The sequence below is a fragment of the Leptonychotes weddellii genome, chromosome 6 (genome assembly GCF_054177405.1).
Source record: "Leptonychotes weddellii isolate Sample4059 chromosome 6, ASM5417740v2, whole genome shotgun sequence".
Lineage (NCBI taxonomy): Eukaryota > Metazoa > Chordata > Mammalia > Carnivora > Phocidae > Leptonychotes > Leptonychotes weddellii.
The window spans coordinates 42936829-42962903 of NC_138374.1; the positions used below are offsets into that span (position 1 = coordinate 42936829).

General features: G+C 55.9%; 1 protein-coding gene across 7 annotated transcripts in view; it reads left to right on the forward strand.

Moving 5' to 3' along the window:
• ZCCHC24 (zinc finger CCHC-type containing 24) overlaps positions 1 to 26075 on the forward strand; it is a 115238-nt gene that overhangs the window by 15600 nt on the left and 73563 nt on the right. Inside the window, exon 3 of one of the 7 annotated variants that reach the window (XM_081824010.1) lies at positions 20640 to 21435. The exons of the other annotated variants lie outside the window; for them this stretch is intronic. Within the exon in view, the coding sequence (XP_081680136.1) occupies positions 20640 to 21128 (489 nt within the window). The 3' untranslated portion in view covers positions 21129 to 21435. Of the gene's footprint in view, positions 1 to 20639; positions 21436 to 26075 lie in introns of those variants that run through there. 7 annotated transcript variants of the gene reach the window in all.

The following is a 26075-nucleotide window of genomic DNA, read 5'->3' on the forward strand; positions in this document are numbered from 1 at the left end:
GCGCGCACACATGCATGTGTACGTGCATGTGTGTAGACCACATTTTGTTTATCTAATTATCCATCAATGGACAACTGGATTGCTTCCACCTTTTGGCTATTGTGAATAATGCTGCTATGAACATGGGTGTGCAGATAGCTCTGAGTCTTTGCTTTCAATTCTTCATTCTAATCTTTATTATTTCCTTCCTTCAGATTGTTTTAGGTTTAGTTTGCTCTTCTTTGTCCAATTTCTTGAGATGGAAAGATTAGGTTACTGATTTTACATTTTTCTTCTATTTTTTTTTTTAAAGATTTTTTTTTATTTATTTGTTTGAGAGAGAATGAGAGAGAGCAAGCATATGAGAGGGGGGAGGGTCAGAGGGAGAAGCAGACTCCCCACCGAGCGGGGAGCCCGATGCGGGACTCGATCCCGGGACTCCAGGATCATGACCTGAGCCGAAGGCAGTCGCTTAACCAACTGAGCCACCCAGGCGCCCCTTTTTCTTCTCTTTTTAATGTAGATAGTCACAGGTATAAATTTTCCTCTGAGCTGCATCCCATAATTCTGTGTGTTGTATCTTCCTTTTCGTTCATCACAGAGTATTTTCTGATTTCCCTTGTGACTTCTTCTGTGACCCACTGGTTATTTAGAAGTGTGTTGTTTAATATCCACATATTTGTGAGTTTCCCAAATGTGTTTTAAAAATGATTCTCCTTTTATTCCACTGTGGTCAGAGAACATACTTTGTATTATTTTGGTGCTTCTAAATTTGTTGTGGTTTGTTTCATAGCATTTGGGCTATCCTTGAGAATGGTTCGTGGGCACTTGAGAAGAATTAATTCTGCTGTTGGTGGTTGTAGTGTTCTGTAGGTGTCTGTTAGGTCTAGTTGGTTTACCGTGTTGTTGGTGTCTTCTGTCCCCTTGCTGATGTTCTGCCTCCTTCTTGTAACCATTATTGTAAGTGTAGGAGTGTTGAAATCTCTATTATTGTTCAATTAACTATTTTTTTCTTCAATTCTTTTTTTTTTATAAATTTTTTTAAAGATTTTATTTTATTTATTTGACAGAGAGAGACATAACGAGAGAGGGAACACAAGCAGGGAGACTGGTAGAGGGAGAAGCAGGCTTCCCGCAGAGCAGGGAGCCCGATGTGGGGCTCGATCTCAGGACCCTGGGATCATGACCTGAGCCGAAGATAGACGCTTAATGACTGAGCCACCCAGGTGCCCCTTTTTTCTTCAATTTTGCCAGTTTTTGCTGCATGTATTTTGGTGTTCCTTTGTTAGCTATACCTATGTTTATAACTGTTGTATTTTCTGATGAACTGATCCTTTTATGGTCCTAGAGTGTCCCTGTTTATCTCTAGTAACATTTTTGTTTTAAAGTCTATTTTCTGATACTAATATAGCCAGCTTCCTTATGTACATGATAGATCTTTGTTCATTTTTACTTTCCTATCTTTAGATCTAAATTGTGTCTCCTGTAGACAGCATGTAGTTGGATCTTGGTTCACTTTTTACTCACTTTGGCAATCCCTACCTTTTGCTTCGATTGTTTGATCCATTCATATTATCGATAATGCTATATTAATGCTCTTTTGATATATGAGATTATTGATACAGTTGGATTTAGGTCTGCTGTTTTACTTTTTGTTTTCCGAATTACTCATGTCTTTTTTGTTTCCTCTGTTCCTTCTGTACTGCTTTCTTTTGCATTAAGTGATACTTTTCTAATGTGACATTTTGATTTCTTTAATGATTTTTTTTCACTTTTTAAAGCTATTTCTTTAGTAGCTGTCCAGGGGCTTATTTTACATACCGTAACATATACAATCTGCTTCAGACTTATACTAACTTAATTCCAGTGAGATCTAGAAATATGACTCCTTTATAGCTCTATTCTCTTTTCCTGATTTTTGCGGCATTATTGTTATACGTATTACATCTTTGTATGTTGCAAATTCAACAATACTTGTTATAATCGTTACTTCATGTAATTTTATGTGTCTTAGAGAAGCTAGAAGAAGAAAAGAGAGCAGTTATATGTCCATAGCTTTTGGCATTTTAGCTCTTTTATTTCCAGCTTCTAGGTCTCTTCATTTGTTCCTGTGGACTCAAGTTACCACCTGGAGTCATATCCTTAGCCCAAGACAGATTTGCTTCTACCTGACTCCTCTGTGCTACCATTGGCAAATATCTTACATTTCCAAATGTTATAGGACAGATAGTACAGTAATATACATTTTTTTATACATTTGCTTTTTAAATCAACTAAGAGAAGAAAGGAAAAGAAAAATTCATTTGTGCTGTGTTTTATAATCACATAACCACCTTATCAGAGCTCCGGTTTCTTCATGTGTATTTGCATTATGTCTGGGGTCACTTGCTTTCAGCCTGAAGAACTTCCTTTAGTATTTCTTGAAAGGTTGGTGTACCAGCAATGAAATCCTGTGCTTTTGTTTATCTGGGAGTGTCTTTATCTCACTTTCATTTCTTAAAGATAACTTTGCAGGGTATAGAATTCTTGGCTGACAGTTTTTTCTCCCCGCTTTGAGCACACTGACTGTTACCCCACTGCCCTCTGGCCTCCATGTCTGATGAGAAGCAGTTGTTAATATTGTTGGAATTCCATTGTAAATGATGTGTCATTTTTCTCTTGATGCTTTCAACATTTTCTCCTTGTTTTAGCTTCAGCAGTTTTACTACAATGTGTCTTATTTGTGAATCTCTTTGTATTTATCCTACTTGGACTCTGTTGAGCTCCTTGTTGATTAAGATTTTTCATTGGATTTGGGAACTTTTCAGCCATTATTTCTTCAAATATTTTTTCTGATCCTTTCTCTTCTCCCCTTTTGTGGGATGATTTTTGAGTGGTCTCAGTGCCTTTAAAATCTTAAATGGTCTAACTGGGGGTAGAATGTGTGGAATCCTAGGCATTCACTGCCGACAGCCTGGGTGGTGGCATACAGGAACCAGGAGATACTCTGCGGCCCCCAGTGCAGTCAAGAAGGCCAGGGTGGGTTGGGGCTGCCAGCTCTGGTGGCAGCAGAAATCCCAGCTGGCTCTGAGAGAGGCATGGTTGCTGTCTGCGGGGCCCACCTGCAGGCTTACTGGCACATTTCATGTTGGCTTCTGCGCCCCAGCGTGGCAGACTGTGAAGACCCAAGTGGTAGCATTTTGCTCTGAGCCCACTGGAACCTGCATGCATACGGGTATTTGTGGTGGGGGCTTGGTTCAGTGCCACCTCTGTGCCCAGGACATACTACAGAGTGTACAGGAGCCTGGTACTCTGTTAAATGATTCTTTTCCAATCCTAAGGGTGGAGAGAGGTGTCCAGAGTTCAGCCATTGGACTGATGGGCTTCTCATAGGTCCCAGGGGGCAGTGTGAGGGGGATTGGGCACTTTACAGGAAGACTGGGAGCCCCCTGAAACAGATGCAGAAGGTGCTGGAAACCAATTACCAATGATGCTGAAGGGCAGCCCCTTTTTGGGGGGTGAGGCTGTGCCTGGGCCAAGGTCCATCTCCAGCCAATGTCAGTACTGACCCCTAAAATGTCCAGGAGTCAAGAATGTCTACCATTCAGTTCTTGAAAACCCTGTGCCTGCAGCTCTCTCCACCCTGTGCCAGGCGTTGAGTTCCAGGGCAATAATAATATTAACAACAGTGATGCTAGTCTGTATGTGCTGAGTTGACCACTAAGCTAAGTGTGAAATATGCATTAACTCATTTAATTCTCTCAAAAGCTCTATTAGGTCAATTGCCAGATGATAAAACTGAGGCCCAGAGAAGTTAAGTGTCTTACCTAAGGTCATGTAGCTAGAAAACAGCAAAGATAGAATTGGAACGGAGGCCTTCCTCATTCCAGAACCCATACTTTTTATTTTTTATTTATTTTTTAAGACGGAGAGGGGGTGGGAAGGGGCAGAGGGAGAGGGAGAGAGAATCTCTAGCAGACTCCCCGCTGAGCATGGAGCCCGACTTGGGACTCGATCTCACGACCCTGAGACTAAGACCTGAGCTGAAATCAAGAGTCAGATGCTCCACTGACTTAGCCACCCAGGTGCCCCCAGAGCCCATGTTTTTTAAATTAGGGTCTATGATCTGCCTTAGCATCCAGCCTGATCTCCACTGTCAATCTTAGAAAGTCAGGGTTCTTTATCTTTTTAATTTATTTTTTATTTTTTTATATTTTAGTTCACATGTAGAGTATCATTAGTTTTCAGAAAGTTGGGGTTCTTTATTTATTTATTTTTGTTAGTCAGGGCTCTTTACAAAGATGGGTTACTGGAAATGAAGAGCGGCAAGGACGATGTGAGTAGAGACCATAACAGACCCAGTCTGGCCAAGTTGTTATGTCTGGAAGATTGCAGTACTGGCCCAGCCCCAGGGTGTCTGCGGCCCCCAGTGCAGTCAAGAAGGCCAGGGTGGGTTGGGGCTGCCAGCTCTGGTGGCAGCAGAAATCCCAGCTGGCTCTGAGAGAGGCATGGTTGCTGTCTGCGGGGCCCACCTGCAGGCTTACCTGCGCATTTCATGTTGGTTTCTGCGCCCCAGCGTGGCAGGCTTTGAAGACCCAAGTGGTAGCATTTTGCTCTGAGCCCGCTGGAACCTGCATGGGTATGGGTGTTTGTGGTGGGGGTTTGGCTTGGTGCCACCTCTGTGCCCAGGATGCATAATCTGCCCAGGACAGAGCTGGGCCCAGACACGCTACAGTTGCCCAGCCATCTCTGAGCTCCTACTGTGTGCCAGGCCCGTGCTCGATAAGGCTCCATCCCTGTCCTCAGTGGGATAGACAGAAACACTGCGGGCTGTTCCGGATGACCAGGGCTCTGGTTGAGGTTTGTGGCGCAGGACCGGCTCGGCCTGTGGCTTCATGTGAAGCCTCCGAGAGGAGGAGTCTAGAACTGGGGTGGGGAAGGCTTCCAAGCAAGTGTGTAAATAACGAGGCTGTGCTTTCTGGGAAGCGCGAGCCCTTGGCTGTGGCTGGCGCGCTGGGTGCCTGAGTGGAGGAGAGGGAGATGTGGCCACAGCAGGTGGTGAAGGGCCTGCGTGCCAAGCTGCACAAACTTGGACTTTATCTGGAGGGCAGGGGACAGCCACCCAAGGGTTTGGGTGACATGCTCCGATTGGCATTTTGAAAGCTCACACTGGTGGCAGTTGGAGGCCGGGCCGGAGGAGGCAAGACTGCAAACAAAACCAGTCCAGTAACGTGGACGGATGATAAGACCAGATGTTGGGCAAGGAAGGGTGAGCAAAGGTTGGAGGTGAGGGGACAAATTCCAGACACTGTAAGAAGGTACCATCTCTGGGGCATGGTGACCACTCTGGGCCACCTTTCCTCATCTCCAAAATGTATCTGCGATTTGGGGTCCGTGCAGGACTCCCGGCCCTGATGGCTCACTCACATCTCTGGATGGAGGAGGCAGGGGTGTGGATGAGGGCAGGACATCCAGGACCCGGTGTCCTTGCCCTAAGCCCTCTGTCCACCCTTCCTGGCGGTCAGGCCCAGCCACACTCAGCCTGGCAGCCTCCCATCAGGCGCTGAGCTGGGAGCAGAAATCCTCCAAGCTCTCAGGCTCTCTCGCTCCCAGGACGTTCTTGGTGGTGGTGGGGAGGGGGCTGCTTATATCTTTGAGGGAGGTCTGAGGGGTGTCATCTCCTGTGCCTCCTGTGTCCAGGGAAGGACCGGGCCCTGTGAGGGGTCCGGGGAGGGCCTGAGCCCAGGGGAGCTGCCGTTCCTGAGTCAGCATGCCCAGGGCTGCTAATGAAATCCAGATGTCAGACAGAAAACAATCATCGCCCCCACCCATCTGGCGGCTCGGGTTACTTGGAGATTGCAAAAGAAGAAGAAAAATAGAGCAGGGAGAGAATCTATCCTAGAACAGCTGAAACCTTAGAGGCGGTATGTAAATAGTTTCAGGGTCTTGCTCAGGCGAGGAACAAGAGGTGAGGGAAGAGCAAAGGCTAGCCCAGGCCTCCTTCTCCCCCACTCTGACCTCTGCAGCCCCTGGACCCCAGCCCTTGGACTGCTCCCCAGGCCAGAGCAGGCTGGGGTCCCTGGGGGGCTCTGAAGGAGGCAGGGAATGCTGTGACCTCCAGCCCATGTCTGACGCCTACCTGGGATTTCCAGCCCCCCCGCCCCCTTCCAGCCCTGCCCTCACTGCAGGCCCGGGTGTCCTCTGGGGCCAGAGGGGCTGGAGCCTGGGAAGGGGACAGGCAGAGAGGGACTGAGGGTACACAGGATTTTCCCTGCAGAACATTGGGCTCAGGATCCTTGATTAGTTCAGAGCCATCAGTATGCTGGTGGGGAAACTGAGGTTTTCTCGCAGCATGGGGCCAGGACTACATGTTATGAAGGATCCATAGAGTGAGGAAGGAAGGAGGAGGGGAGAAGAAGGAAGGAAGGGAGGGAGGGAAGGAGGGAAGACAAACAGCATCATTATGTGACTCCAGCAAGGAAGGGCTGGCCCGGGGCTGGTGGCTTGCGTGTATATGGAGTAGTTTTGCAGGGGTTCCTCTGGACCTTGGGGCTGGCCGCCCGGCCGAGGGGCTTGGGCTGTGACGTCCTGCTGCTTGGCACAGGATCTGGAATGTGTCAAGCGTTCGGGGAATGTTAGCCGGGATGGGTGTTGGCGGGGGACTGTGGAGGGCCTCCTGGTCGGCATAGGTGCTGATGCCGGAGAAGGACCCCAGAGCCAGTGTGGCAGCCTCTTCTGAGACCCCGTCCCTGTGGTGGGGTAGTTCTGAACACAGACCCTGACGCCAGCCGTCCTGGGTTCGACCCCCAGCGCTGGAATGTACTAGCTGCGTGTCTTTGGGAAAATTAATGGAATGTCCCTGGGCCTCAGTTTCCTCCTCTGTAAGATGAAGATCGTGGGGTGTTGTGAGGATAAATGAATTCTCTCATCCGTAGTGCTTAACAGAGAGCCTGGCACCTCATACACACGTCAAGTGTTAGCTGTTGTGATTGTGTTAATGACCATCCTTACTGTTATGCTCGGCTATTTCAGACTGTTTTAGGACATTCCAGAGGTCTGAGAAAGTGCTTCAGGGCTGTGGGCTTATCAGAGGGGCCCAGTCCTCCCATCCCATCCTGGTCCCACACAGGGGGCTGCTTCTGGGACGGGCCAGAAAGGGGCTGAGGGATCGTCAGGAGCCTTGGGATAGGGGCAGGGGCAGCCTCTTAGGACTTTGGGTCACCCAGGTTTGTTGAAGGACAGGAAGGTAGGGACTGGGTCCTGGAGGCTCCATTTTGCCCAAGTGGGTGCTCTAGGAGGAGGGCGCTGGGGCATGGCTGGAAGATGCCCAGTGCCTCCTGTGGGCTGTCAGCTCCCCTCTGGCCCAGCCAAGTGCTGGCCCCGGCACAGACAAGTGGGAGCAGCTGCGGGGGTGGGGGGCGGGGGGAGGGACTGAGAGGCGGGGTGCAGGGTGTGGGGGCTCCCTGGGTAGCCACTTGTACATCCTTCCTGCTGTCCCGGGCCTGGCAGGAAAGAGTCCGAGAGGGCCAGTTTCACATCCTCAGCTGCCAGTTCTCCTTTTAAATGGACCACAGATGGTGTCTCAGAGCCCCCAGCAATCTTGCCGTGTCAGTTGGCCTTACCTTCTCAATCCTCTGCCGCTGGGCCTCGAGGGACAGGGATGTTGGCAGAACGGGGAGCCAGGACCCATCCCTGGTCCTTGAACCACCTGCAGGGCTTAGTGGTTGGAGGGCTGGAGCCAAGCAGTTGCATCCTTGGACTGAACAACTCCCCAGTGTCACTTCCTCCAGTCAGCCTTCTCTGGTTTCTCCTGTTCTCCAAGCCCAAAGGGACTGCTTTCCTCTGAACACTGAAGGACCCCATTCACTCACTCATTAATTCCTTACCTGCCCGTGGCCTCTTGTGTGCCAGGCTCTTGGCCTGCCCCTCTCACATAGTTTTTTCCTCTTAGAGTAGCTCAGAACCATGGAAGGTTCTGACGGGGTCATCCCTTGGCCCCCTCAACCTCACTGAGGACGGGAGAGTGCAGGGCGGGGGAAACTCACAGAGCTGGGCTCAGTCGGCTCTTCTGCCCTTTCCCAGCTGCGTGTCCTTGTGCTTGTCATACAGTGTACCCGGGCATCTGTAAAATGGGCTCACGCGCCTTGCAGGGTGTTTGTGGGAAATGTGTGGGCAAAGCAGGTGATACAGAGCTTGGCATCGCACGGCGGTTGGTAAATGGCAGCCCTTGCTAGTCCTACACAGTACACTGCGGGGCCTCCCGAGCCTCATCGGCCCTCATTTGTGAAGAGCCTGGCTTCATGAGGTAGATGAGAAGCAGCCTGGGACGCAGCGGGCACTGAACCTTCCTCTTTCCTTTTCCCTGCCCCACCCCCGCCAGGCCGCTTAACCACACACACAGGTGCACACCGCACCTGCGCCTCCGCCCGCACACCTGGGACTCTCAGCCGCTGCCTTGGCTCATGCCATCGCCGCCACCCTGCAGGGCCCTTCCCTCATCTCTTCCCTCCTACCCCCTTTCAGAGCCCAGAGGAATCCCCCTCCCTCAAGCACCTTTCCCAGCCATCCTAGACCCACAGGCTCTCCTCTCTGAACCCCAGTTTTCATAACCAGCACCCCAACCCAGGCCTTCAATGGCTTCTCACCTGTATTGTCTCTCTATCTAGTGCCCAGAGGACAGACCAGGCCCCTCATGATGCGGGCTCTGCTCTGCTCCAGGCCTGGAATGTGGCCCCAGCGCGGCTCCAGGAGGCAATGCCCGTGTGTTTGCCACTTGAGATTTGAGCCTTCCCATGCCCCGGGACTTTGCCGGTGCCATGCCCTTGGCCGGTAATTCTCTCTCAGTTTCTCCTATCTTCTCCCAGCCCAGCCCACATGTCCCCTCTCGTGTGGAGCATCCCCCTGTGCCCCTCCATGCCCCCCGCTTTGCTGCTTCCCTGTCTTGCTGAGCCCTGCCTAGCCCTGGGCTGATCCTCACACAACCCTCTGTCCTACTTTCTGGGGGCCTGGCCCAGGCGGGGGCTGTGTCTGCTTGGCCGGCAGAGGGGCACGCGTGAGCTCTGGGGGCAGCTCTTATCCCAGGCCTGCTTCTCAGTAGCTGGTCACCTGTGGCCTAGCCTGTCCTGCCCTTGAGCCCTCACACTGCCTGAGCCTCTGAAGTGGGGTCAGCCGGGGAGCCCGCGTCAGGACCTGTGTGAGCTCCAGAGGTGGTGAGGCAGGCAGGTGGGTTTTGAAAGCTGTCTAGTTGTGCCATTTGCCCCCACTGCCCATCGAGCAGCCAAGTGCAGCCCACAGAGCATTTGCCTGAATGACTAGAGGGTATGTGGGCTTCTGATACCAGCCCTCTTCTGTGCCTGGGCCCTGGAGATACATTTGTGGCGGCAGCAGCATCCCTTCCTACCATGTCTGGGGTGGTGCCCGGGGACAGAGCCTGCTCTGGGTCCTCCTGCACCCCATGGTTTTGTCTGGGGAAGGAGGTGGCCTGGCCTCTGGGTTCGGGGACTGGGCACCACTGACCTGGCCTGCCTTTAAGAGCTGGGCTCTCTCCCCACCATGTCGAAGATTGGGCTGCAGAGAAATTGGACAGCAGGGGCCGGGAAGGAATGCCCATGGAGTGGGGTGGGGAGCCAGGGGAAATGAGACCTCCCTCTTGCCTGGCTTACAAAGCACCCCCGTCACTGGCTGATGCGATTCTCACTCTAGCCTGCGCTGTTTCTGCAGTCCGTCTCCCTACCTTCTTCTCTCTCTTCATCTCCCCCTCACTTCCTTTCTTCCTTCTTTTGTTTTTTTGTTTTGTTTTTTTAAAGATTTATTTATTTATTTGAGAGAGCGAGAATGAGAGAGAGAGAGTACATGAGAGGGGGGAGGGTTAGAGGGAGAAGCAGGCTCCTTGCCGAGCAGGGAGCCCGATGCGGGACTCGATCCCGGGACTCCAGGATCATGACCTGAGCCGAAGGCAGTCGCTTAACCAACTGAGCCACCCAGGCGCCCCCCTTCTTTTGTTTTGTAACAAAGCAGCACGGAGAGGTTAAGTAACTTGTCTTACAGCTGGCGAGGATCAGGCCAAGTCGGCCCCATTCCAGGGCCCAGCCTTTCCCACTGCCTCTCTCAGCCCACAAGAATGGTTCTGTCCCCTAGGACACACTGCGCACCTGCTGTGCTCTGACCCAAGCAAAGACCAGGCCGTGGGAGAAAGTGTGCCCCCTTCTTGCCCCAGGCTTTCCTCGCTGCCTTGTATCCTGGTACTTACCTGGCTTTGGCTAGGGAGGGAGGCTTTGTATGGGAGCCAGTCTCTCATCCCACAGGTTGGGGTGACGGTGAGGAGGGGGATGTGTTTCCAAGGTGGTGAGCATGATGACAAGGAGTAAAACCTGCCAGAAGCCCAAGCTCCTCTGCCCCTTGCTGGGGGGCATGAAGCTCAAACAGGGCTGGGGGTCCCCTCCTCCCACCGGCCTTTCGAGCTGTCCCTATTCATCAGTTACTCCCTCCTTTGTGTTCCCCAAAGATCCACACACAACCAGCTTAGTATTTTGTGTTCTGATTATGATCTTGGGGCAGGGGTGGGTGGGCCCAGGAAGTCCTGGTACACAGTGAGTACTCAGCAAGTACTCACTGCTTCTGCAGCTCTGACCCTGGATGCCTGTGTCTGCTGGGGCACCTGCTGCAGAGCTAGGGCCGTCATCTGGAGGGGCGAGAAGGTACATTAGCTGCCTGTGGGGGGGGGGCGCTCACTACGTCCAGCTGCTGCTCTAAGCACTTTACGCATGTTGACTCATCTACTTCCTGCTGCAGCCCTCTGGGCTGGGGATCCTATTTTCCCCATTGCCCTGAGAGGGTAAGTGACTTGCCCAGGGTCACACAGCACAGATGCAGTCCAGGAGGTCTTGCTTCAGAGGCTGTGCTGCCATAAATTTGTGAGGAAGGAAGGAAGAAATGAACAAGACTCCATTGGAATGTAGGGAAGGTAGGGAGCTAACATCGGCTGAGCATCCTCCATGTACCAGGGACCGTGCTGGGTCCTTGCATATCATCGATGTCCTTAGAGACAGCGAAGAATTCCCCTAGGGTCACACAGGAGCCAAGGACATAGCTGGGATTTGAGCCCAAGGAGCATGGCTCTGCAGCCTGGCTGATTCCTAACCCCCCTGTTCCACCTACTCAGCCCATCAGGAGCTGGATCAGTAACCAGGACAGTTCAGTGAGGGCCCCCTGGGCACCCCCGAGAGGCCTCAAGGCTGAGGAGCTGGCTTCTACCCCCCAGGCCTACACAGTTGCGTGGTAGACAGGACAGGGAGTTGCTGGGTGAGGCCACTCATTGCTAAGTTGTGTGGTTCTAACCAGTCACAGGAGGAGGAGTTTAGAGGAGGGAACACAGCCAGGTGGGTGACTTAGAACAAGCCCTTTGCCCTTGCTCTACCTCAGTTTCTCCTTCTGTGCAGTGATATACATCCCATCTGCCCCTCAAAGCTGCTGTGTGGATCTCACGAGCCAGCAGGGCTGGAACGAATTGCAAGCCAAGCTGAACAAAAGTAAGGGGTTCTTCAGAATAAAAATATTTTATTTATGAACATCTAAAGGCCTGCTTCTCAAAGTGTGGTCCGTGGACCAGCAGCAGCATCACCAGGAGCTTGCCAGAAATGCAGAACCTCGGGCCCTCCCCCAGACCTGCTGAATCAGAATAGGCATTTTCACAAACTCCCGGGTGACTGTTGGGCACATTACAGTTTGGTCTAAGGAATATCTGGACTCCTACTTCCCCATTTCTGAGCCTGCCTCTTGGGCCACCTTTCCATAGGCCGATAGGGGTTCTTGGGTGGAAATCCCCATCTCATTTTAGGAAGCACTCTGGCCCAGCAGGGCTTCTGTCCCTGATAGGAGCACATCAGATTCAAACTCTGACAGCCTCTGTGGCTTTGATGAGGCCACCCCCATTTGTTTGGGAGTACAGCCCCCCTGTGAGTCAGCAAGGCCAGCCCGACCTGCAACAGGGGTGGGGAGGGGGGCATCCTCAGCCAGGGTGCAGGAAAGCTGGGGATTGCCTTTGAGCCAGGGAAGGGCGTCTGTGCCCAGACTGTCTCCATCTTCATGCGGAAAGGCAAAGGGCTGGAACAGTGGCTGGAAATGTTTTGGGTTGGACATAAGAAGGAACTTACTAATTGAGAACAAGCCAGCAAAGGATGTTGAGGGCCCCCATCCCCTTAAATGTGTAGCCATGTTGCGAGAGGTCAAGAGGCAGAGCTGGAAGGGATTTCCAGAGGTTCTCTGTCCAGCTTTTCTGCCTTAGGCTGTTTTGACATGGGCCAGGTGACTTGTCTAAGGCCACAGAGCAGGCTAGTGACAGCGAGGACCCCAGGCTTCTGACTCCCCACGCCTGGGGCATTTCTTCATTACAGGCAACTCTGGACGCTTGGAATTGACCTTGATGACCTTCCTAGCGTCCCTCTAGCCACCCTTTGAAACAGTATAGAGGGCTTGGAGCATGCAGGTGGGGGGAAGGGAGGGGCTGGCTTTGTGAGTCCAGCAGCTTCCAGGTGTCTCACTCTGTCCTGGCCCACTTGGTCCCCAAGACCACTGGGAATACCCCTGGAGCAGGGGGGCTATGAGGTAGACACAGCGAGTTGGGAACAGGGCCCCTGGAGATAGAGGGGTCCAGGTAGAGGAAGCAAGGGAAGGCCAAGGGGCTTGACCTTGGTGTAGGGACCACTGCCGTGGTCCTTGGACTATTACTTGAATTCTGTTTGCTTACCTGTAGCATGGAAGAAAGTTGGACCAGATCAGTGATTCTCCATTGGAACTTCACAGTAGAATCACTTTGAGAATTTTTTAAAAATTTGGTGCTAGAAATTCTGATTCAGGAAATCTGGGGTAGGCCTACCCATGGCCTTTTTTCAGCTCTCCAGGTGATTCTGGTGTGTACCTTTGCCCAGGTCTGAAGTGGTGGGGAGCTCAGGCAAGTGCTGCAGGGGAAGGGCCTCTGCAAGTGAGCAAATCATCGTTGTCCTTCTGAGGTCCCAGGAATACAAGATGACAGGATTCCATGAAACTCGGAAGTGGACATTCCAGTGGTCCCCCTTCTAACACTGTATGATCTTCAATCCCAGATTTCTTAGATCACATGATTACGAAGTGTTACTGTTCTCTGGAAGTAGGCTTCTATGGCAGCATGATTGTTGACACTTGGTTATTCTGAATTGTATGATTTTAAGAGTCTGAGGTTCTATAATCATTCCATATCTGAACCGTGTGATTCTGTACTCATCCACGCTTCTCTGTATTTCAACCTGCTGTTATTATTGTCCTTTAAAATGAGGATCCCCTGCATCTGTGCTTCTAACATATTATTAGACTGACTTTCAAGGATCCTAAAAATCTAAGCTCTTAACGGTACTAACATTTAAAAACAATTCTAAATTCAGCAACTCTGTGATCTGTCATTTCATCCAGGCAGTTGGCCGCCAGGGCCTGGAGCCTGGCATTTGTCTCCCCAGGGAGAGCTTGGATGGGTGCCCCCTCCCCTGCTTGGCCTGGACGGCCTCTCTTGGGGGAAGGAGTGGGGGTGGGGAGAGCAGAGACCCCCCCCCCCCAGAGCCCTCTGGGCTCCGGCTCCGGCTGTATCATCGCGGTAGAGGAGGGGAGGGCAGGGTGAGTATGAGGGCATGTCTGACCTCGCAGTGGAAAGGCCGGTGGGTGACGTGCATGGCAGCATCTTGGGCTCACTTAGTGCTGTCATCTCCCAGGGTGTCAGCTTTGGCTCAAGACATTAGGGTCTATCCCATCCAAAGCCCTGCCCCTAAACACACACATGCACACACCCTGATTCCAGATGGGAAAACTGAGGCCCAGAAGCAGAAGGTGACTTGCCTGACAGTGCTGGTGCCCAGGGCCTGGACTCCTCTAAGCATCTGGGTACTACCAGGCGCCCTCCAGCCAGTCCTTCTTAGGCCTTGCTTTCTGCACAGAACCACGGACCTTCTATAGGACCAAGTCAACGTTTAGGTTCCTCTGTGGTGATGGGGACCAGCCCAGCAAGTCAGGATCACACATTCCTGGCCGGTAGCATGGCGGCTTTCACCAGGCCCAGGAGCGGCTCTCCCTGCCCCACATGACCTCCCCTGGCTGTTTCCTGCCTGCCAGACCACACCGTCTTCCGTTACACTCCCCCAGGACTGGTGTTGGCATGCGCCAGGGCACGTCAGGCTGGGAGACTGGGAGGCAGACGGTGGGCTGGGAGCAGTGGGGCGGGGGTGGGCATACTCACTGTGTCACCTCTAGAAAGCTCCTCTCTGGGGACCGGTGGATCCTAACCTAGATTCTTTTTTTTTTTTTTTTTTTTTGGTTAGAGGATTAACTGAGATTCTATACAGGAAACCCTGACAGGGACGGGCTGGGACGGGGCAGAGGCCAGGCTCATCCACTGCCCACTCCGCACCCGCAGCCCTGAGCCTGGCTCCGGCCTGTTCCTCGTGGTTGCTGAAGGAGACTGAAACTGGGCTTATTTATATTTACTGGGGGAGGGGGCGGGGGGGAGGGTAATTTGGGATTTCAGACACTTTCCTGGGTTTTAAAAAGGTTGGCAAGATAGGGAAGAAAGAGTATAGAGGCCGTGGGCATTTGAGCTTTTAGGTGGGTGTCCCTATAATGATGATGAGCCCCGCTAGTTCCGGGGTCCCAACTCTGGGCCAAGCACTTTGCATTCATCAGCTCATTAAATCTCCTCTGCTCCCCACCCAAAACTCGTCATTCTTCCCCCTGGAGCCATGGAAAACCGAGGCTCAGAGAAGTTCAGCCACTCCCCCGGGCGCTCGCAACTGGTCACGGCAGAGGAGGACTCGAACCCAGGTCGGAGCTGCCCGGCCAGCGCCCTCTTGCCCTTTGCACCTGGCTGGCTCCGGAGCTAGACGGCGGCCACCTCCTCAGGCCGCCAGGGCATAGAAAGACATTTTCCAGAACCGGGAAGGGCGGCTGCAGTTTTCCTTCCTTCAGCATGGTTCCCTCAGCTTTCCAGGCAGTCCTTTGTGTCCTTTTGAGAAACCCAGAGCCGCCTGTGGCTGGGCTTCCCCCCTGCCCCCCACCGAAGCTTGTGGAGATGGGTGTAGAGCAGGGGCTCTGTGCACGGAGCTCCGAGTGTGCACCCTGGCACGTCCGCCCCTCGCCGATACGCTGGTGCACACGCTCGCACAGGGGCTCACGCTGCCGCCAAGCCCCGGGGAGCCGCGAGGTTGACCGGAAGCTCGGCAGACCGGCCTCCCTTTGGGTCCTGGAGCAGCTTGAAGGGCCGCTGCTGTCCTCCTGACCACTCGCTTCCCTGTGGGTTGACTTAAAATGGTGCTGGCAGGGCATCTTAAGGTGTGTGCCCTTGGGACATTCCTGTGCGTGTCATGCCTTGTGGGGGGTGCGTGCGTGCGTGCGTGTCTGCAGACCTGTGGCTGCCCAGGGCCCAGCTCGGCGCACGGGCTCAATGCCCCTTTGTGGGCAGAGCAAGGAGGCTTTGCTCCAGGGCCTCCACATGTCAGCATCTCCTAGGAGCTTCCTGCCACCCTGCCATCCTGGCCTTCTCGGCTGCTGGGAGTGAGGCACGGGTAGGAGACCAGGACCAGGAAGGAGCACGTGCGGGTGAGCAGCAGGGCCCAGGGATGGTGGGCTTCTGGGGGGCTTGTCTTGGATCCCTGTACCGAGTTCCTGCCCTGCCGTCATCCCTGGGGAGGGGCGACGTGCCGTCCTGGTGACGTGGCCGGAGACAGGTTGAACAGCTATCTCCTGGGTGTGGAGGCTCTCAGGGAGCATGGTGGGGTCCCAGCCCTGAGAAGGTGGTTCCAGGAGGTGCTGGGAGAGCTTCTGGAAGTGGCTCGCCTCCCCAGAGACCGCATCCGGCTCTTTCCTCTCCTCCTGGGCCTTCTCCCTTTTGAGACTCAACCTCTCCCACTGACTCCTCCTTCTGGGCTCTGAAGAATCAATTGTTCTGGGGCTGAGCAGGCAGCTGGGAGCAGTGGGAGCTTCCCGTGGCCTGGCTGTTTCCCGCGTGGCCCTTCCTGCACTGAGGCTGTGTGCTCCCTGGCAGGGGAGTGTGTGTGTGTGTGTGTGTGTGTGTGTGTGTAATTACAGCACCACGGCAGGGTAGCTCCCCCCCACTTCCACGTCAGCTCTGGGATGGGCCCTGTCCCCAGGGGCGTCTGACACAGGCGCAGGTGACAGGTTTATAGGCGGCTCTTCAGGGCAGGCCTCAGGGATAGAGCCAGGGCAGACAGCTGTCACCGGGCTGTCCCATCGACCACTGCTGCGGCCAGTCCCCCTTCCATCGTCACTGCCAGCCGCAGGGCACTGCTGTCACCCTCCCCTTGTCCCCCCCCCCCGCCCCAACCACCAGCCAAGAGGGGGTCCCTGGCCGACCCCCATAGCCACGCAGGATGGTTGAGGCCAGACAACCTCAGAGTCATTCTTGACTCCTGGCTCTCCCTCCCCAGGGCCAAGTCTCCTGTCTGTCTCCCGAGTCCGGCACCTTCTCCTCTCCGCTGCTGCTCCCCAGACAGGACCAGCAGCTCCTCTCAGCAGCACGGGGCAGCAGTTCCTCCCTAGCTGGTGTCCTCACAGCCAGTCCCTCCCCCCATTCAATCAGTTCTCCATGCGCAGCCGGAGACCTTCTGGAAGTGCCAGGCTAATCTGGCCACCCCCAATTTTAAACCCTTGGCTCCTGGCTTTAGCTTGCTAGAGACAGGTGAAGCAAAGAAGGAGTGATGGGAGAGGTCTATGGGAAGGGCAGTCTTGGCTGAGGGAACAGTAAGAACGGAGGCCCTGAGGTGAGGCAAGGATGTGCTTGGCCTGTTCAAGGAAGAGCAGGAGGGCCAGAGTGGCCCAGCTCAGAGGGAGGGCTGGTTGGGAGGAAAGGGGCTGAGGCACAGGAGTGAGCAAGTCCCCAGCACTGCTCTCCCTTCTCCAACCTCCTCCCCCAGCTGGGCAGCCTTCCTCTGGGGGACATAGATGGGCACTTGTCTTGAGAGCCCCCTCCCCTCCCCCTGCCCCTCTGAACACTCGCAGTGGGGACAGGAAGTGTCGGCCTTCGCCTCCCAGCTGCCCGGGTGGGATGCCACCGCGCGGGCCGGCCTGCCCAAGGAGGGACAGAGGCCCTATTGAGCTCAGTCCCTGGACCAGCAGGGACAATAGCCACACTGAGGACCAGGAACATCAGCCGGCATGCTTGTCCAGGAAGTTGCCAGGCTGCTGCCCGCCCCCCTCCCCAGGCCTCCCCAACCCCTTCTGACTTTTTCCCTTAGCTACTTTTTTTCAGGCTGATAGTAAGATCCAAAATGGTCACTTTGTCCTTCACCTCCACCCCAGAGGCTCCCTGCTCTGTGCCAGACCCATGCTGGGCCCTGGGATCAGAGAAGAATCCCAGACGGTCTCTCCCCCCGGGGAGGAGACCGAGGACGAGGCAACAGACGCACGAACCAAGCGGGGCATCCCTTGTACAAAGCACAGCAGCCCGCAGTGGGCAAGGCTGGGTCTGCTGGGAGAGCTGGTAGGGAAGAATTCCTGGACGAAGCGTCGTAGTTCTAAAGTGCTCCTGCATCCAGGGTCCTGTTTCGAAGGCACAGGCAGGGCAGGACTAGTGCCCGTTATAGGCCCAGAGGTGGAAGGAAGTGGTGGTCTCCGCCTCGGGGCTCAAACTCTGGCTGCTTCTCCAGCCTGCGTGCTGTCCACTTGCAGAAGGTTTGCACCAGAAGGGACCTGGGCCAGGAATGCCAGCACAGGTCAAGGGTGCCTGTCAGCCCCCCGCCCACAGGCCCAGTGAGGTGGATACCACCCCAATCACACCCTCCTTGCCCGGAGAATCCTCCTCACGCCAGCCCTCTGGTGGCAAGGGGCTGGAGTGACACCCAGGATGACCTGCCTGGCCTTCCTGGCTCTCCTCCCTCCTTTCTCACTGACCCGGGGGAGACTGTGACCCAGGCAGGGAAGGGGCTGGGCTCGGGTCACAGAGCATGTTGGTGGTGGCGGTGTGCTGGAGCTGGGATGAAGCCTTCCGTTGTGAGGCTTCAGAAGCTGGGGCAGGCCCCGCCGTGGGGTCCCCCTCGGTGAAGAAGAGACCCCGCCGGCCCGTGGTGGCACCCCACAGCTTCAGATGTGTAATGATCTGGATGAGATGCTTGGGTTTTTCTTTCCCACCTGACCGTAAGCTCCTGGGTGCCGGGGTTCCATCCATCCCGTTAGCCACCCTGCTTCAGTGCCTCGTAGATAGTTGGCACACGGTACGTGAAGTGTTGAGGGCATGAATGGGAGACCCTGTGGCGGGAGGGGTAAGTGCACACAGTGACCACTCCTCTGTCCCTTCCCCACTCCGGGCCTGGTTCTTTGGCCCCTGCTGGCCTGCAGAGGACAGGTGGGACCCCCAGGGGCCACACAGGCCCAGCCACCAAGCTGGTCACATACATGCCAGGACGTGGTAAGCCGCCAGCCCAGTGGGGTGGTACTTGAGCTTCCTGTGGGGAAACTGAGGCCCAGAGAGCCACAGTAGTGAGCTTGCAGGGGAGTCTTGCAACCTGGGCAGGGAGCTGAGCCAGAATCTCCTGACTTCTGGGCACACAATCTGGCCACCAGCTCCAACATCTGTAGCTCAGGGACTGGCTTCTCCTGATAGCGGGGCCCCTCGGGAGCTGTTCGTGCCAGTGCCAAGGCAAACAGCAGTGGGGGGGGATGCCTGTGGGCCCTGAGTTCCTGTGCTCTCCTGAACAGACAGGGCCAGAGCCCCAAGCAGCCAGGCCCCCTGCTCCCTTCATTGTTCCCTGTGATGGTTTCCAGATGCCAAGGAGTCACAGGTTTGGGGCCGAGCCAGGAGGGCCAGGCCAGCCCTCCCCCAGCACCCCACCGCCACCTGCACCACTGCCAGTCCTGCTTTCAGAGACATGGCCCTTCCTCCCGCTGCAGGCTGTCGCCCCACTCCAGCCCGGCAGCCTCTCCGTCCCGCCGTCAGCCCAGCTCCCGGGGCGAGGAGCCCTGCGCTCCATTCCCGGCTCTGGCCCTCACTTCCTATACGGCTGGGGCTAGTCATTTGCCTTCCGGGTGCCTCAGTTTCCAGGGCTGTAGAACGGGCATGTGGGGAGGGGGGCAGGGCAGAGAAGACAGCGTCTGACTGACATGCCTACTTTAATGGACTGTTACCAGTATCATCTAGAGCAATGGTTCCCACAGTGGGTCCCCGGGGTTGGCAGCATCAGCATCACCAGAACTTGTGAGAGATGCAGAAACTCAGGCCCACCCCAGACCTACTGGTTCCGAAACTCTAGGGATGGAACCAGCAGCCTATGTTATAGCGAAACCCCTTCCCCTGCCGACCAGATGGTTTGGCTGCAGGCTCAAGCCTGAGAAACAACCTGTGCTCCAGAATTATGAGCGTGGGCATCTCGAGTCAGGGAAATGGAATGCAGACTTCTCAGCTGGGTGGCTCTGGAAATGAGCCTCAGTTCCCTGGTAAGGAAAATGGGTCGATATTCCTCCCACTGTGCTGATTAAGTGAGACACTTAGCACCGGTCAGCCTGGTTCCTGCATCACTCTTCTGGCAGAGACACTCCGTGAGGGCAGGGTTGTGTGTCTGGCTCATGCCACCCCACCAGCACTTTAAAGGATCTGGCTCAGAACCCCAGCAGAGGGCCCCGTGCCCTCACAGGCACGAAGTGGGCCCTTGTGCCACCTGAGGGGTCAGGGCCCAGAGCGACAAGATGAGCCCCCCAGGGTCCGGAGACCAGGAGGGTCCCTGTAGGCAGAAGTGGGCAAGGAAAGCCTCCGGGGGGAAGCTTCCACTGGATGGGGGTGGGAGACAAGGTATGCCAGATAGAAAGACTGGTGTGCACAGAGGGGAATGTGAAAACGAGTACCACTAGCCAGCCTCCCACTCCAGTGATGGGTACACTTTTTCCCCATGTGGGGCTGCCCCCAGACAAGGGCAAGGACACCTCCAATGCCCACTCCCCAAAATCAGAGTGGAGACCCTCTGGGAGGCACGTGGTACTGTGGCGGTCAGCCAGGCCTGGGTTTGGATCTCCTGCTTCCTGGCTGTGTGACCTCAGACAAATCTCCCCACCTCTCTGTGCCTTGGATTCCTCATCTGTAGGGGTCAGAGTGAAGATGGAGTGGCCGGGGGGGTTATGCTGCACATAGGCAGGAACCGTGCTGGTTTTGTAGCAGAGACCCTGGGGCCCAGGGAGGGGAACGGAGCATCTGGGGGCGTAAAGCAGAGAGCTCCCCCAGAGCCACGCTGCACTGAGCACTCCTGCCTTGGGGACAGGGGGGGAAGGGATGGCTTTGCAGACTTTTTTAGTCCCTGGGTGAGGAAGCAAGGTCTGCTTCAGTCTGGGCTATGGAGGTGAGAAATGGGAGGCTTCTGCCTCCCCGTGAACCTTTGGAAAAGTCACCTAAGAGTCTCTCTTCCTCTGCTAGGTCCTCACCCCGAAGGGGAAGAGCACAGGGAGGTTTGTGCTGTGGTCTGATGCCTGGCAATAACCATGAGACGCACACATATGCATGCCTGCACACAAACTCACCCGGGTCCGTATGCACACCCACCCCCCTGCCCATAGCCCATTCTCTGGTTTCCGTCCGACACCGTGGAACCACAGGAAAAGCTGGTAGCTACCTGGGCTGGCCCACAGGAGCCTCTTCACCTCTGCTCTGCCAATTACACTTGCCACAGGTGGCCTTGAAACCAGTCCGTGGCCTTCGGGACCTCACTTGGCAACAAGGGAATTGGACAACAGCCAACGAGACTGGAGTGGTTCAAGGCCTGCCTTTTACTTGCTTGGATGGCCTTGGACAGGTGACTAAAGCTCTCTGGGCCTCTGTTTCCTCATCTGGAAACAGGGTCACGATGAAGCCACCTGCAGGTCAGGTGCGTGGCCAGCACTGTGTGCGGTGGATGCTCAGCACGGTCCTTTCCCATCTGTGGTGCTTATGGTCTCCCGAGCGACTCAAGCTCCAGCACTCACCTGCTGAAGGTTCTCAGAGGTGGACATCTTGCTTCTCTTTCTACCCCTCCGTGGCCAGAGGAGGAGATCGAAGCCCAGAGAGAGGAGAGACTGATGTGAGGACAGAACCGAGGCTGGAGGTCGGGCCTACAGCCTCCCTCCAGGCCGCCGCGGGAGCCCCAGCCCTGGCCCCAGCCAGAGTGGCCCCAAACTGCTGACTTCAGCGTTTTACCGGCCAGGACAGATCAGATTTCTTTTCTGGCTCTGGGCCACCCTCCACACCCTTCCCCCATCGCTATTTTGAGCTGAGTTTCCCTGTCCCCTCCTCCCAAGGGCTGTGGCCCTTGTACCAAAGCCTCATCCCAGGTGAAGATCACCACTGGGTATTCTACTGTAACCTTCCTGTCCCCAGCAGCGCCCCTAGGATTAGCGCAGAGCTTTCCTCTAGCAGGTAGGACTGGGCTGGTCACATCTGGCCTGGCCTGGCGAGGGACGGCCTCAGAAGAGCCCACACCAGGACCCAGCATTGCCCCAGCATTGCCCCCTCCTGCCAGTGTGACCTCAGCCCTGGCCCTCACACTTCACCCATCGTGGGCAGTGTCCATGCCAGGGTCCCCTCAGAGCCCATGTGCTCTGAGCCCCGCCCGGTGCTCCGAGGGAAGCAGGAGATATGGGAGGGCTCCTCGTCACCACAGCATATGTACAGACTGGTGGGAAACGAGAAGGCAGAAATGGTTAAATTCGGGATGAAATCTCTGGCATGCTGGATCATCCCTGGCATGCTGGAGGCAGGGTCAGGGCAGGACATGACCCGCAGCCAAGCGAGTGGTGCAGGCCACAAAGTCCCCTGGGAGTTTGGGAGCTGGGGCCTCCTCTGGGGGAGGCAGTGGGAGGGTTCTCAGCTAGCACAGGAGCCTGGGACTCAGAGGATGGACTAAGCACCTCAGGGAGGGCAGTTAACTGTCTGGGATGGGGGAGGCCGGAGGGCGTGGCCTTTGAGCTTGGCCTTGAAGGATGCAGGGGCATTCACCAGGTAGAGAAAAATTTGACGCATCCGGAACAGCAAGAGCAGAGGCCTGGGGCAGGGGTAGGGGTGGGGAGGAGGACACAGCTTTTGCAGAAAATGATTTTGTTGACGTTGAGTGTAGGTCTTGTAGGAGGGGGAGTCGCTGCCACTAAGGTTAGAAGGTCATCTGGGCCCCATGGAGAAGGGTCCCGAATGCCTTCGGTGTTTTGCCTCAGTCCTGCAGGTGGGGGTGGGGTAGGGGAGTGTCCAAGCCTGCTGTGGTCATTAAAGTACCTGGGGGAGGCTGCCCGGCTGACCCCAGGTTGTGTCTGCAGCGGGAGAAGGGGGCACAGTCAGGAGAAAGGGCTCGCAGAGCGGACGGGCCACCCGAACAGGGATGTGCCGGGATGTGGAGGCCCACTCCGAACAAATGGTTTTCAGACTCAGTGGCATCCAGCTATGGGCCAACCGCAGGGTGGTTGCAAGTCTGCCATCCATCTCCTACAGCAGCCGCGGCTCTCTCTGCAGGCACACGAGGGAGGAAAATCCACATCTTTTGCAATAGCTATGATTCGGATGTTTTTCACCCCTTCGGACTGGCCCCTCTTCCCCTCCCCGCCCCTGAGCTCTGATCCATGCGGTTTGCTAGTGGAGGAAGGCCAGAAGCAGGAAACAGATAACTCAGGGAGTGGTTGTTCATGTGATTCAAAAGTGTTTGCTTTCCAAAAAGTTTAGCCCCAAAGTGCTTCACATTGCCTGGCCTCGGGGTGGCGTTTGGAGAGAGGGGTTTCTGCCCCACTGTCGCCAGGGCTCCTCGGGGCACAGGCACCGAGCTGGGGGCATGTGGGGGTGCGGCGGGGGGAGCTGGAGGGGCTCCTTGGTCTCCGTGTGTCCATTTCCGCTTTCCCTTTTAGTTCGCTTCCCGCCTTCTCGCACCTCGTCCTGTCACTCCCTGGTCCTCCTCTCCCAGACTCTGCCCCATCCTGCTGCCCTGTCCTGCTCACTCTCAGCTCTCACCCCACCCCACCCTCCCTGTCCCTTATTCCTGATGTCTCTGCCTCCCTTGCCCTGCCTCTCTCTGCCCCCCCCCCACCACCTTGTTTTCCCCTCTCTCTCTCTCTCTCTCTCTCTCTCTCTCTCGGCCCTTCCCTCCTCTCTACACCCCCATTCCATGCCCCCTCCCCAGGGTTTTCCTGAGACCTTTTCCTGGCACTGTGAAAGCTCCCATTGTTCCCGGCACTTTGACAAACCCTAGTGTTGTGGAATCAGGATGGCATTTTTGCGGTGGCTTTGGGCTGGGAACGGGGCGGGAGGGGTGACAGGAGGCTGGGCTTTTTGGGCCCATGCTGGGCTGCGGCAGGAACCCAGAAAAGGGGAGGGGGCCAGGGGAGGTGTCCAGGACGCCTGTGCTCAGACAAGGGGGCCCTTGAGGCTCCAGAGGAAACCCAGGGTGGCCTCTTGCAGCGTCCTTCCTCCCTCCCAGCAGCCTGCGGGCCGCCGGGCCCAGCCCACCTGTCCCTCTGATCCCTGCTTCCTCTGGGGCCTCCTCGGAGCCTGCAGCTGCCTGGACCAGGCTGCAGACGCCGAGGCGGCCCTCCTGCCTGCCTCCACGGGCCGTGTGTGTGTGGACACGTGAGTGTGGGGGTCTTTGGAGGGTCCCCAAAGCAGGGAAGGAAAAGTGTGGGTCTCAGCACGGGACAGACTTGAGCTCAGAACCTGCCCTCCCCCCACTACCTACTAATTATGTGACTTCAGACAAAGTCACTGCCCCCTCCCAAGCCTCAGTTTCCTTCTCTGTCATTAGGGTTAAGAGTGCTGATTTTGTAGGGCTGTTGCATCGATTAGAGATCGTCTCAAGTGTCACCTGGGAGGGTGAAGCGTAGCCTCAGCCTGAGGATATGGGTCCAAGAGTGTTTCTACAGGTGTGAGTCTCAGTTGGGCCAGAGCCTAGAAGTGTGAGGTTGATGGTGTCCATGACTGGTGTGGGCCACAGTTGGAGAAAGGGTCACGGGGCTGAGCCCTTTGGAAGGCCCCACTGTGAGAACATTCCTCATCTGTCTTTCTGGAATATTCCACTGGGCCTGGTGCAGAGTAGGTACTCAATAGCTGTTAGTTGAATGAATGAGTAATTGAGGTGGGGGCCAGGGGCTGGAGGTCAGAGGTGGGATCGTGTTCCTAGGAATAGGCTTGTTCTCTGGTTTCCCACAGCTGTTTCATGGAGAGGAGGGAAGTGTTGCTTTGGAGCTAGCAGATTGGGTTCAAGTCTTGGCTCCATGGCTGTGGGGCCTGGCACAGGTTGCTTGGCCTCTCTGGGCCTCAGTTTTCTCTTCCGTCAAATGGGGAGGCTGTGGTTGGGAAGTGGCTGGCCATAGTAGGTGCTCATTAGATGTCGGTGTCCCAGCTCCTCCAGAGCAGCCCCCTCACTTGCAGGTGAAGAAACTGTTGATGAGCATGGGAGGGCCAGGGCCCAAGCCCGGGGCCTCTGGCCACAGCCCCTGTTCACCCTCCATCGGCCCAGACAGCAGGGAGGGCAAAGAGGTGGGCCCGAGGAAGGGGGGCTCAAGAGAGGAGCATCCAGGAGAGGGGCAGTACCTCCCCCAGGGAGGACCCCTAACATCCAGAAAGGGTCCTCAGAACCCTCTTGAACTATCCAGGAAGGGCCAGCAGAGCTGCGCAAAGGATCCTGGGACTATGAGCCAGCCTCCCCTGCCCCTTCAGCCTCCGTATAGAAGGGCATCTCGAACTTCTGAGACCCAGGGCTCTTCCTCTCTCGACGCTGGGCCAGGAGCACCTCAGGCACCCGGCTGCAGGAGAGCATGCAGACAGGGTGGGACCGGGAGCCGGCAAGGAGCCCATCTGTTCCTTATTTCCTCCCCCTGCTCCTCCTGGCTACAGCCCTTGCCTCTCCGCTGGATGCACCGTGGGCTGCTGGCCTCGCGCTCCGCAGCGGAGAGGGGAGAGAGAGTGGGGCTGCCAGGCACACATTGACTTACGGGCCTTGGAGGGAAAGTGACCCTGTCTAGCAGGTCCAGCAGTCAGTGCCACCCTTATTCTGGAGATGGGGAATCTGAGGCCCAGAGGGGGGAAGGGACGCCCCCAAGGCCACCCAGCATGCCAGGACCCATGACGGTAGCAGCCGATCCCTGTTTCTCCGCGTCCTGGCTGGGCGGGTTCCTCATCTTTGCGCAAGCCTGGCAGGGCAACTGAGAGAGTGGGCTCTAGTCAGGTGGCCTGGGTTCCAATCCAGACTCCACCACTTGCTGGCAGTGTGGCCTTGGGCAAGTCATTTTAACCTTTTTGTGCCTCAGTGTTCTTGTCGGAAACCTGGGACGGCTCATGCCTAGCGCATGAGGTGGAGGTCGTTGTAAGAATACAAAGAGAGCCTGGCCCTGACGAGACTTGAAAGGAGTGTGGTTGTTCCTCCGTCGCAGAGCTTGGCTGCCCACAGGCTGCCCTCCCAGGCAGGCAGAGGTGGTGCGGCCAAGGGCTGGGGTGCGGCCTGCAGCTGGGGCCACAGCTGGAAGCCTATATCCCGAGAGCGGAGGCCTGGGGCAGAACCTGGCATGGAGTGCTGACATGCAGGGGACAGAGCCTCAGCAGTCCCACCCTGCTGCCCTCTCCTGGGCCCAGGTTCCCCGGGATTCTCTGCCACAAACTAACCAAAGACGACAATGTCCTCTCCCTGCCAAAGGGACTCTATCGAAAAGGGGCCAAGAGGAGAGCAAGCTTCACCCTCAGGCTTACTCACTCTGGGTGGGACTCCAGGAAGCAGGGGCAGGGAAACTGACTGGCAGAGTGACCAGCCAAGCTCTTATGTCATGTGACAGGTGTGGATACTTCCCAGCTGTCCTCAGTTGAGGGAGCGGCTAGGATCTAGGAGGTGGGAAGTCTGCTCCGTGGCTGGGGGCAGGGCAGATCTACGGACAGGACAGCCCTACGGCCAGGACGGCCAGCATCCAGCACGTGGGCCCCAGCAGCCGCACCTGCAGGGGCAAAGCGGGGGGCAAGTATGGACTGAGTTGCCATCTCCATGGGTTGCCACCACCTTGGGAAAGCATAGGGCGCCCCCTCGTGGGCAGGAGGGGCTGGCCGGCCCGGCTGATGAACCGTCATCATCTTCTCCATCAAAGTCATACCTACTCATTAAAGACAGTTCATT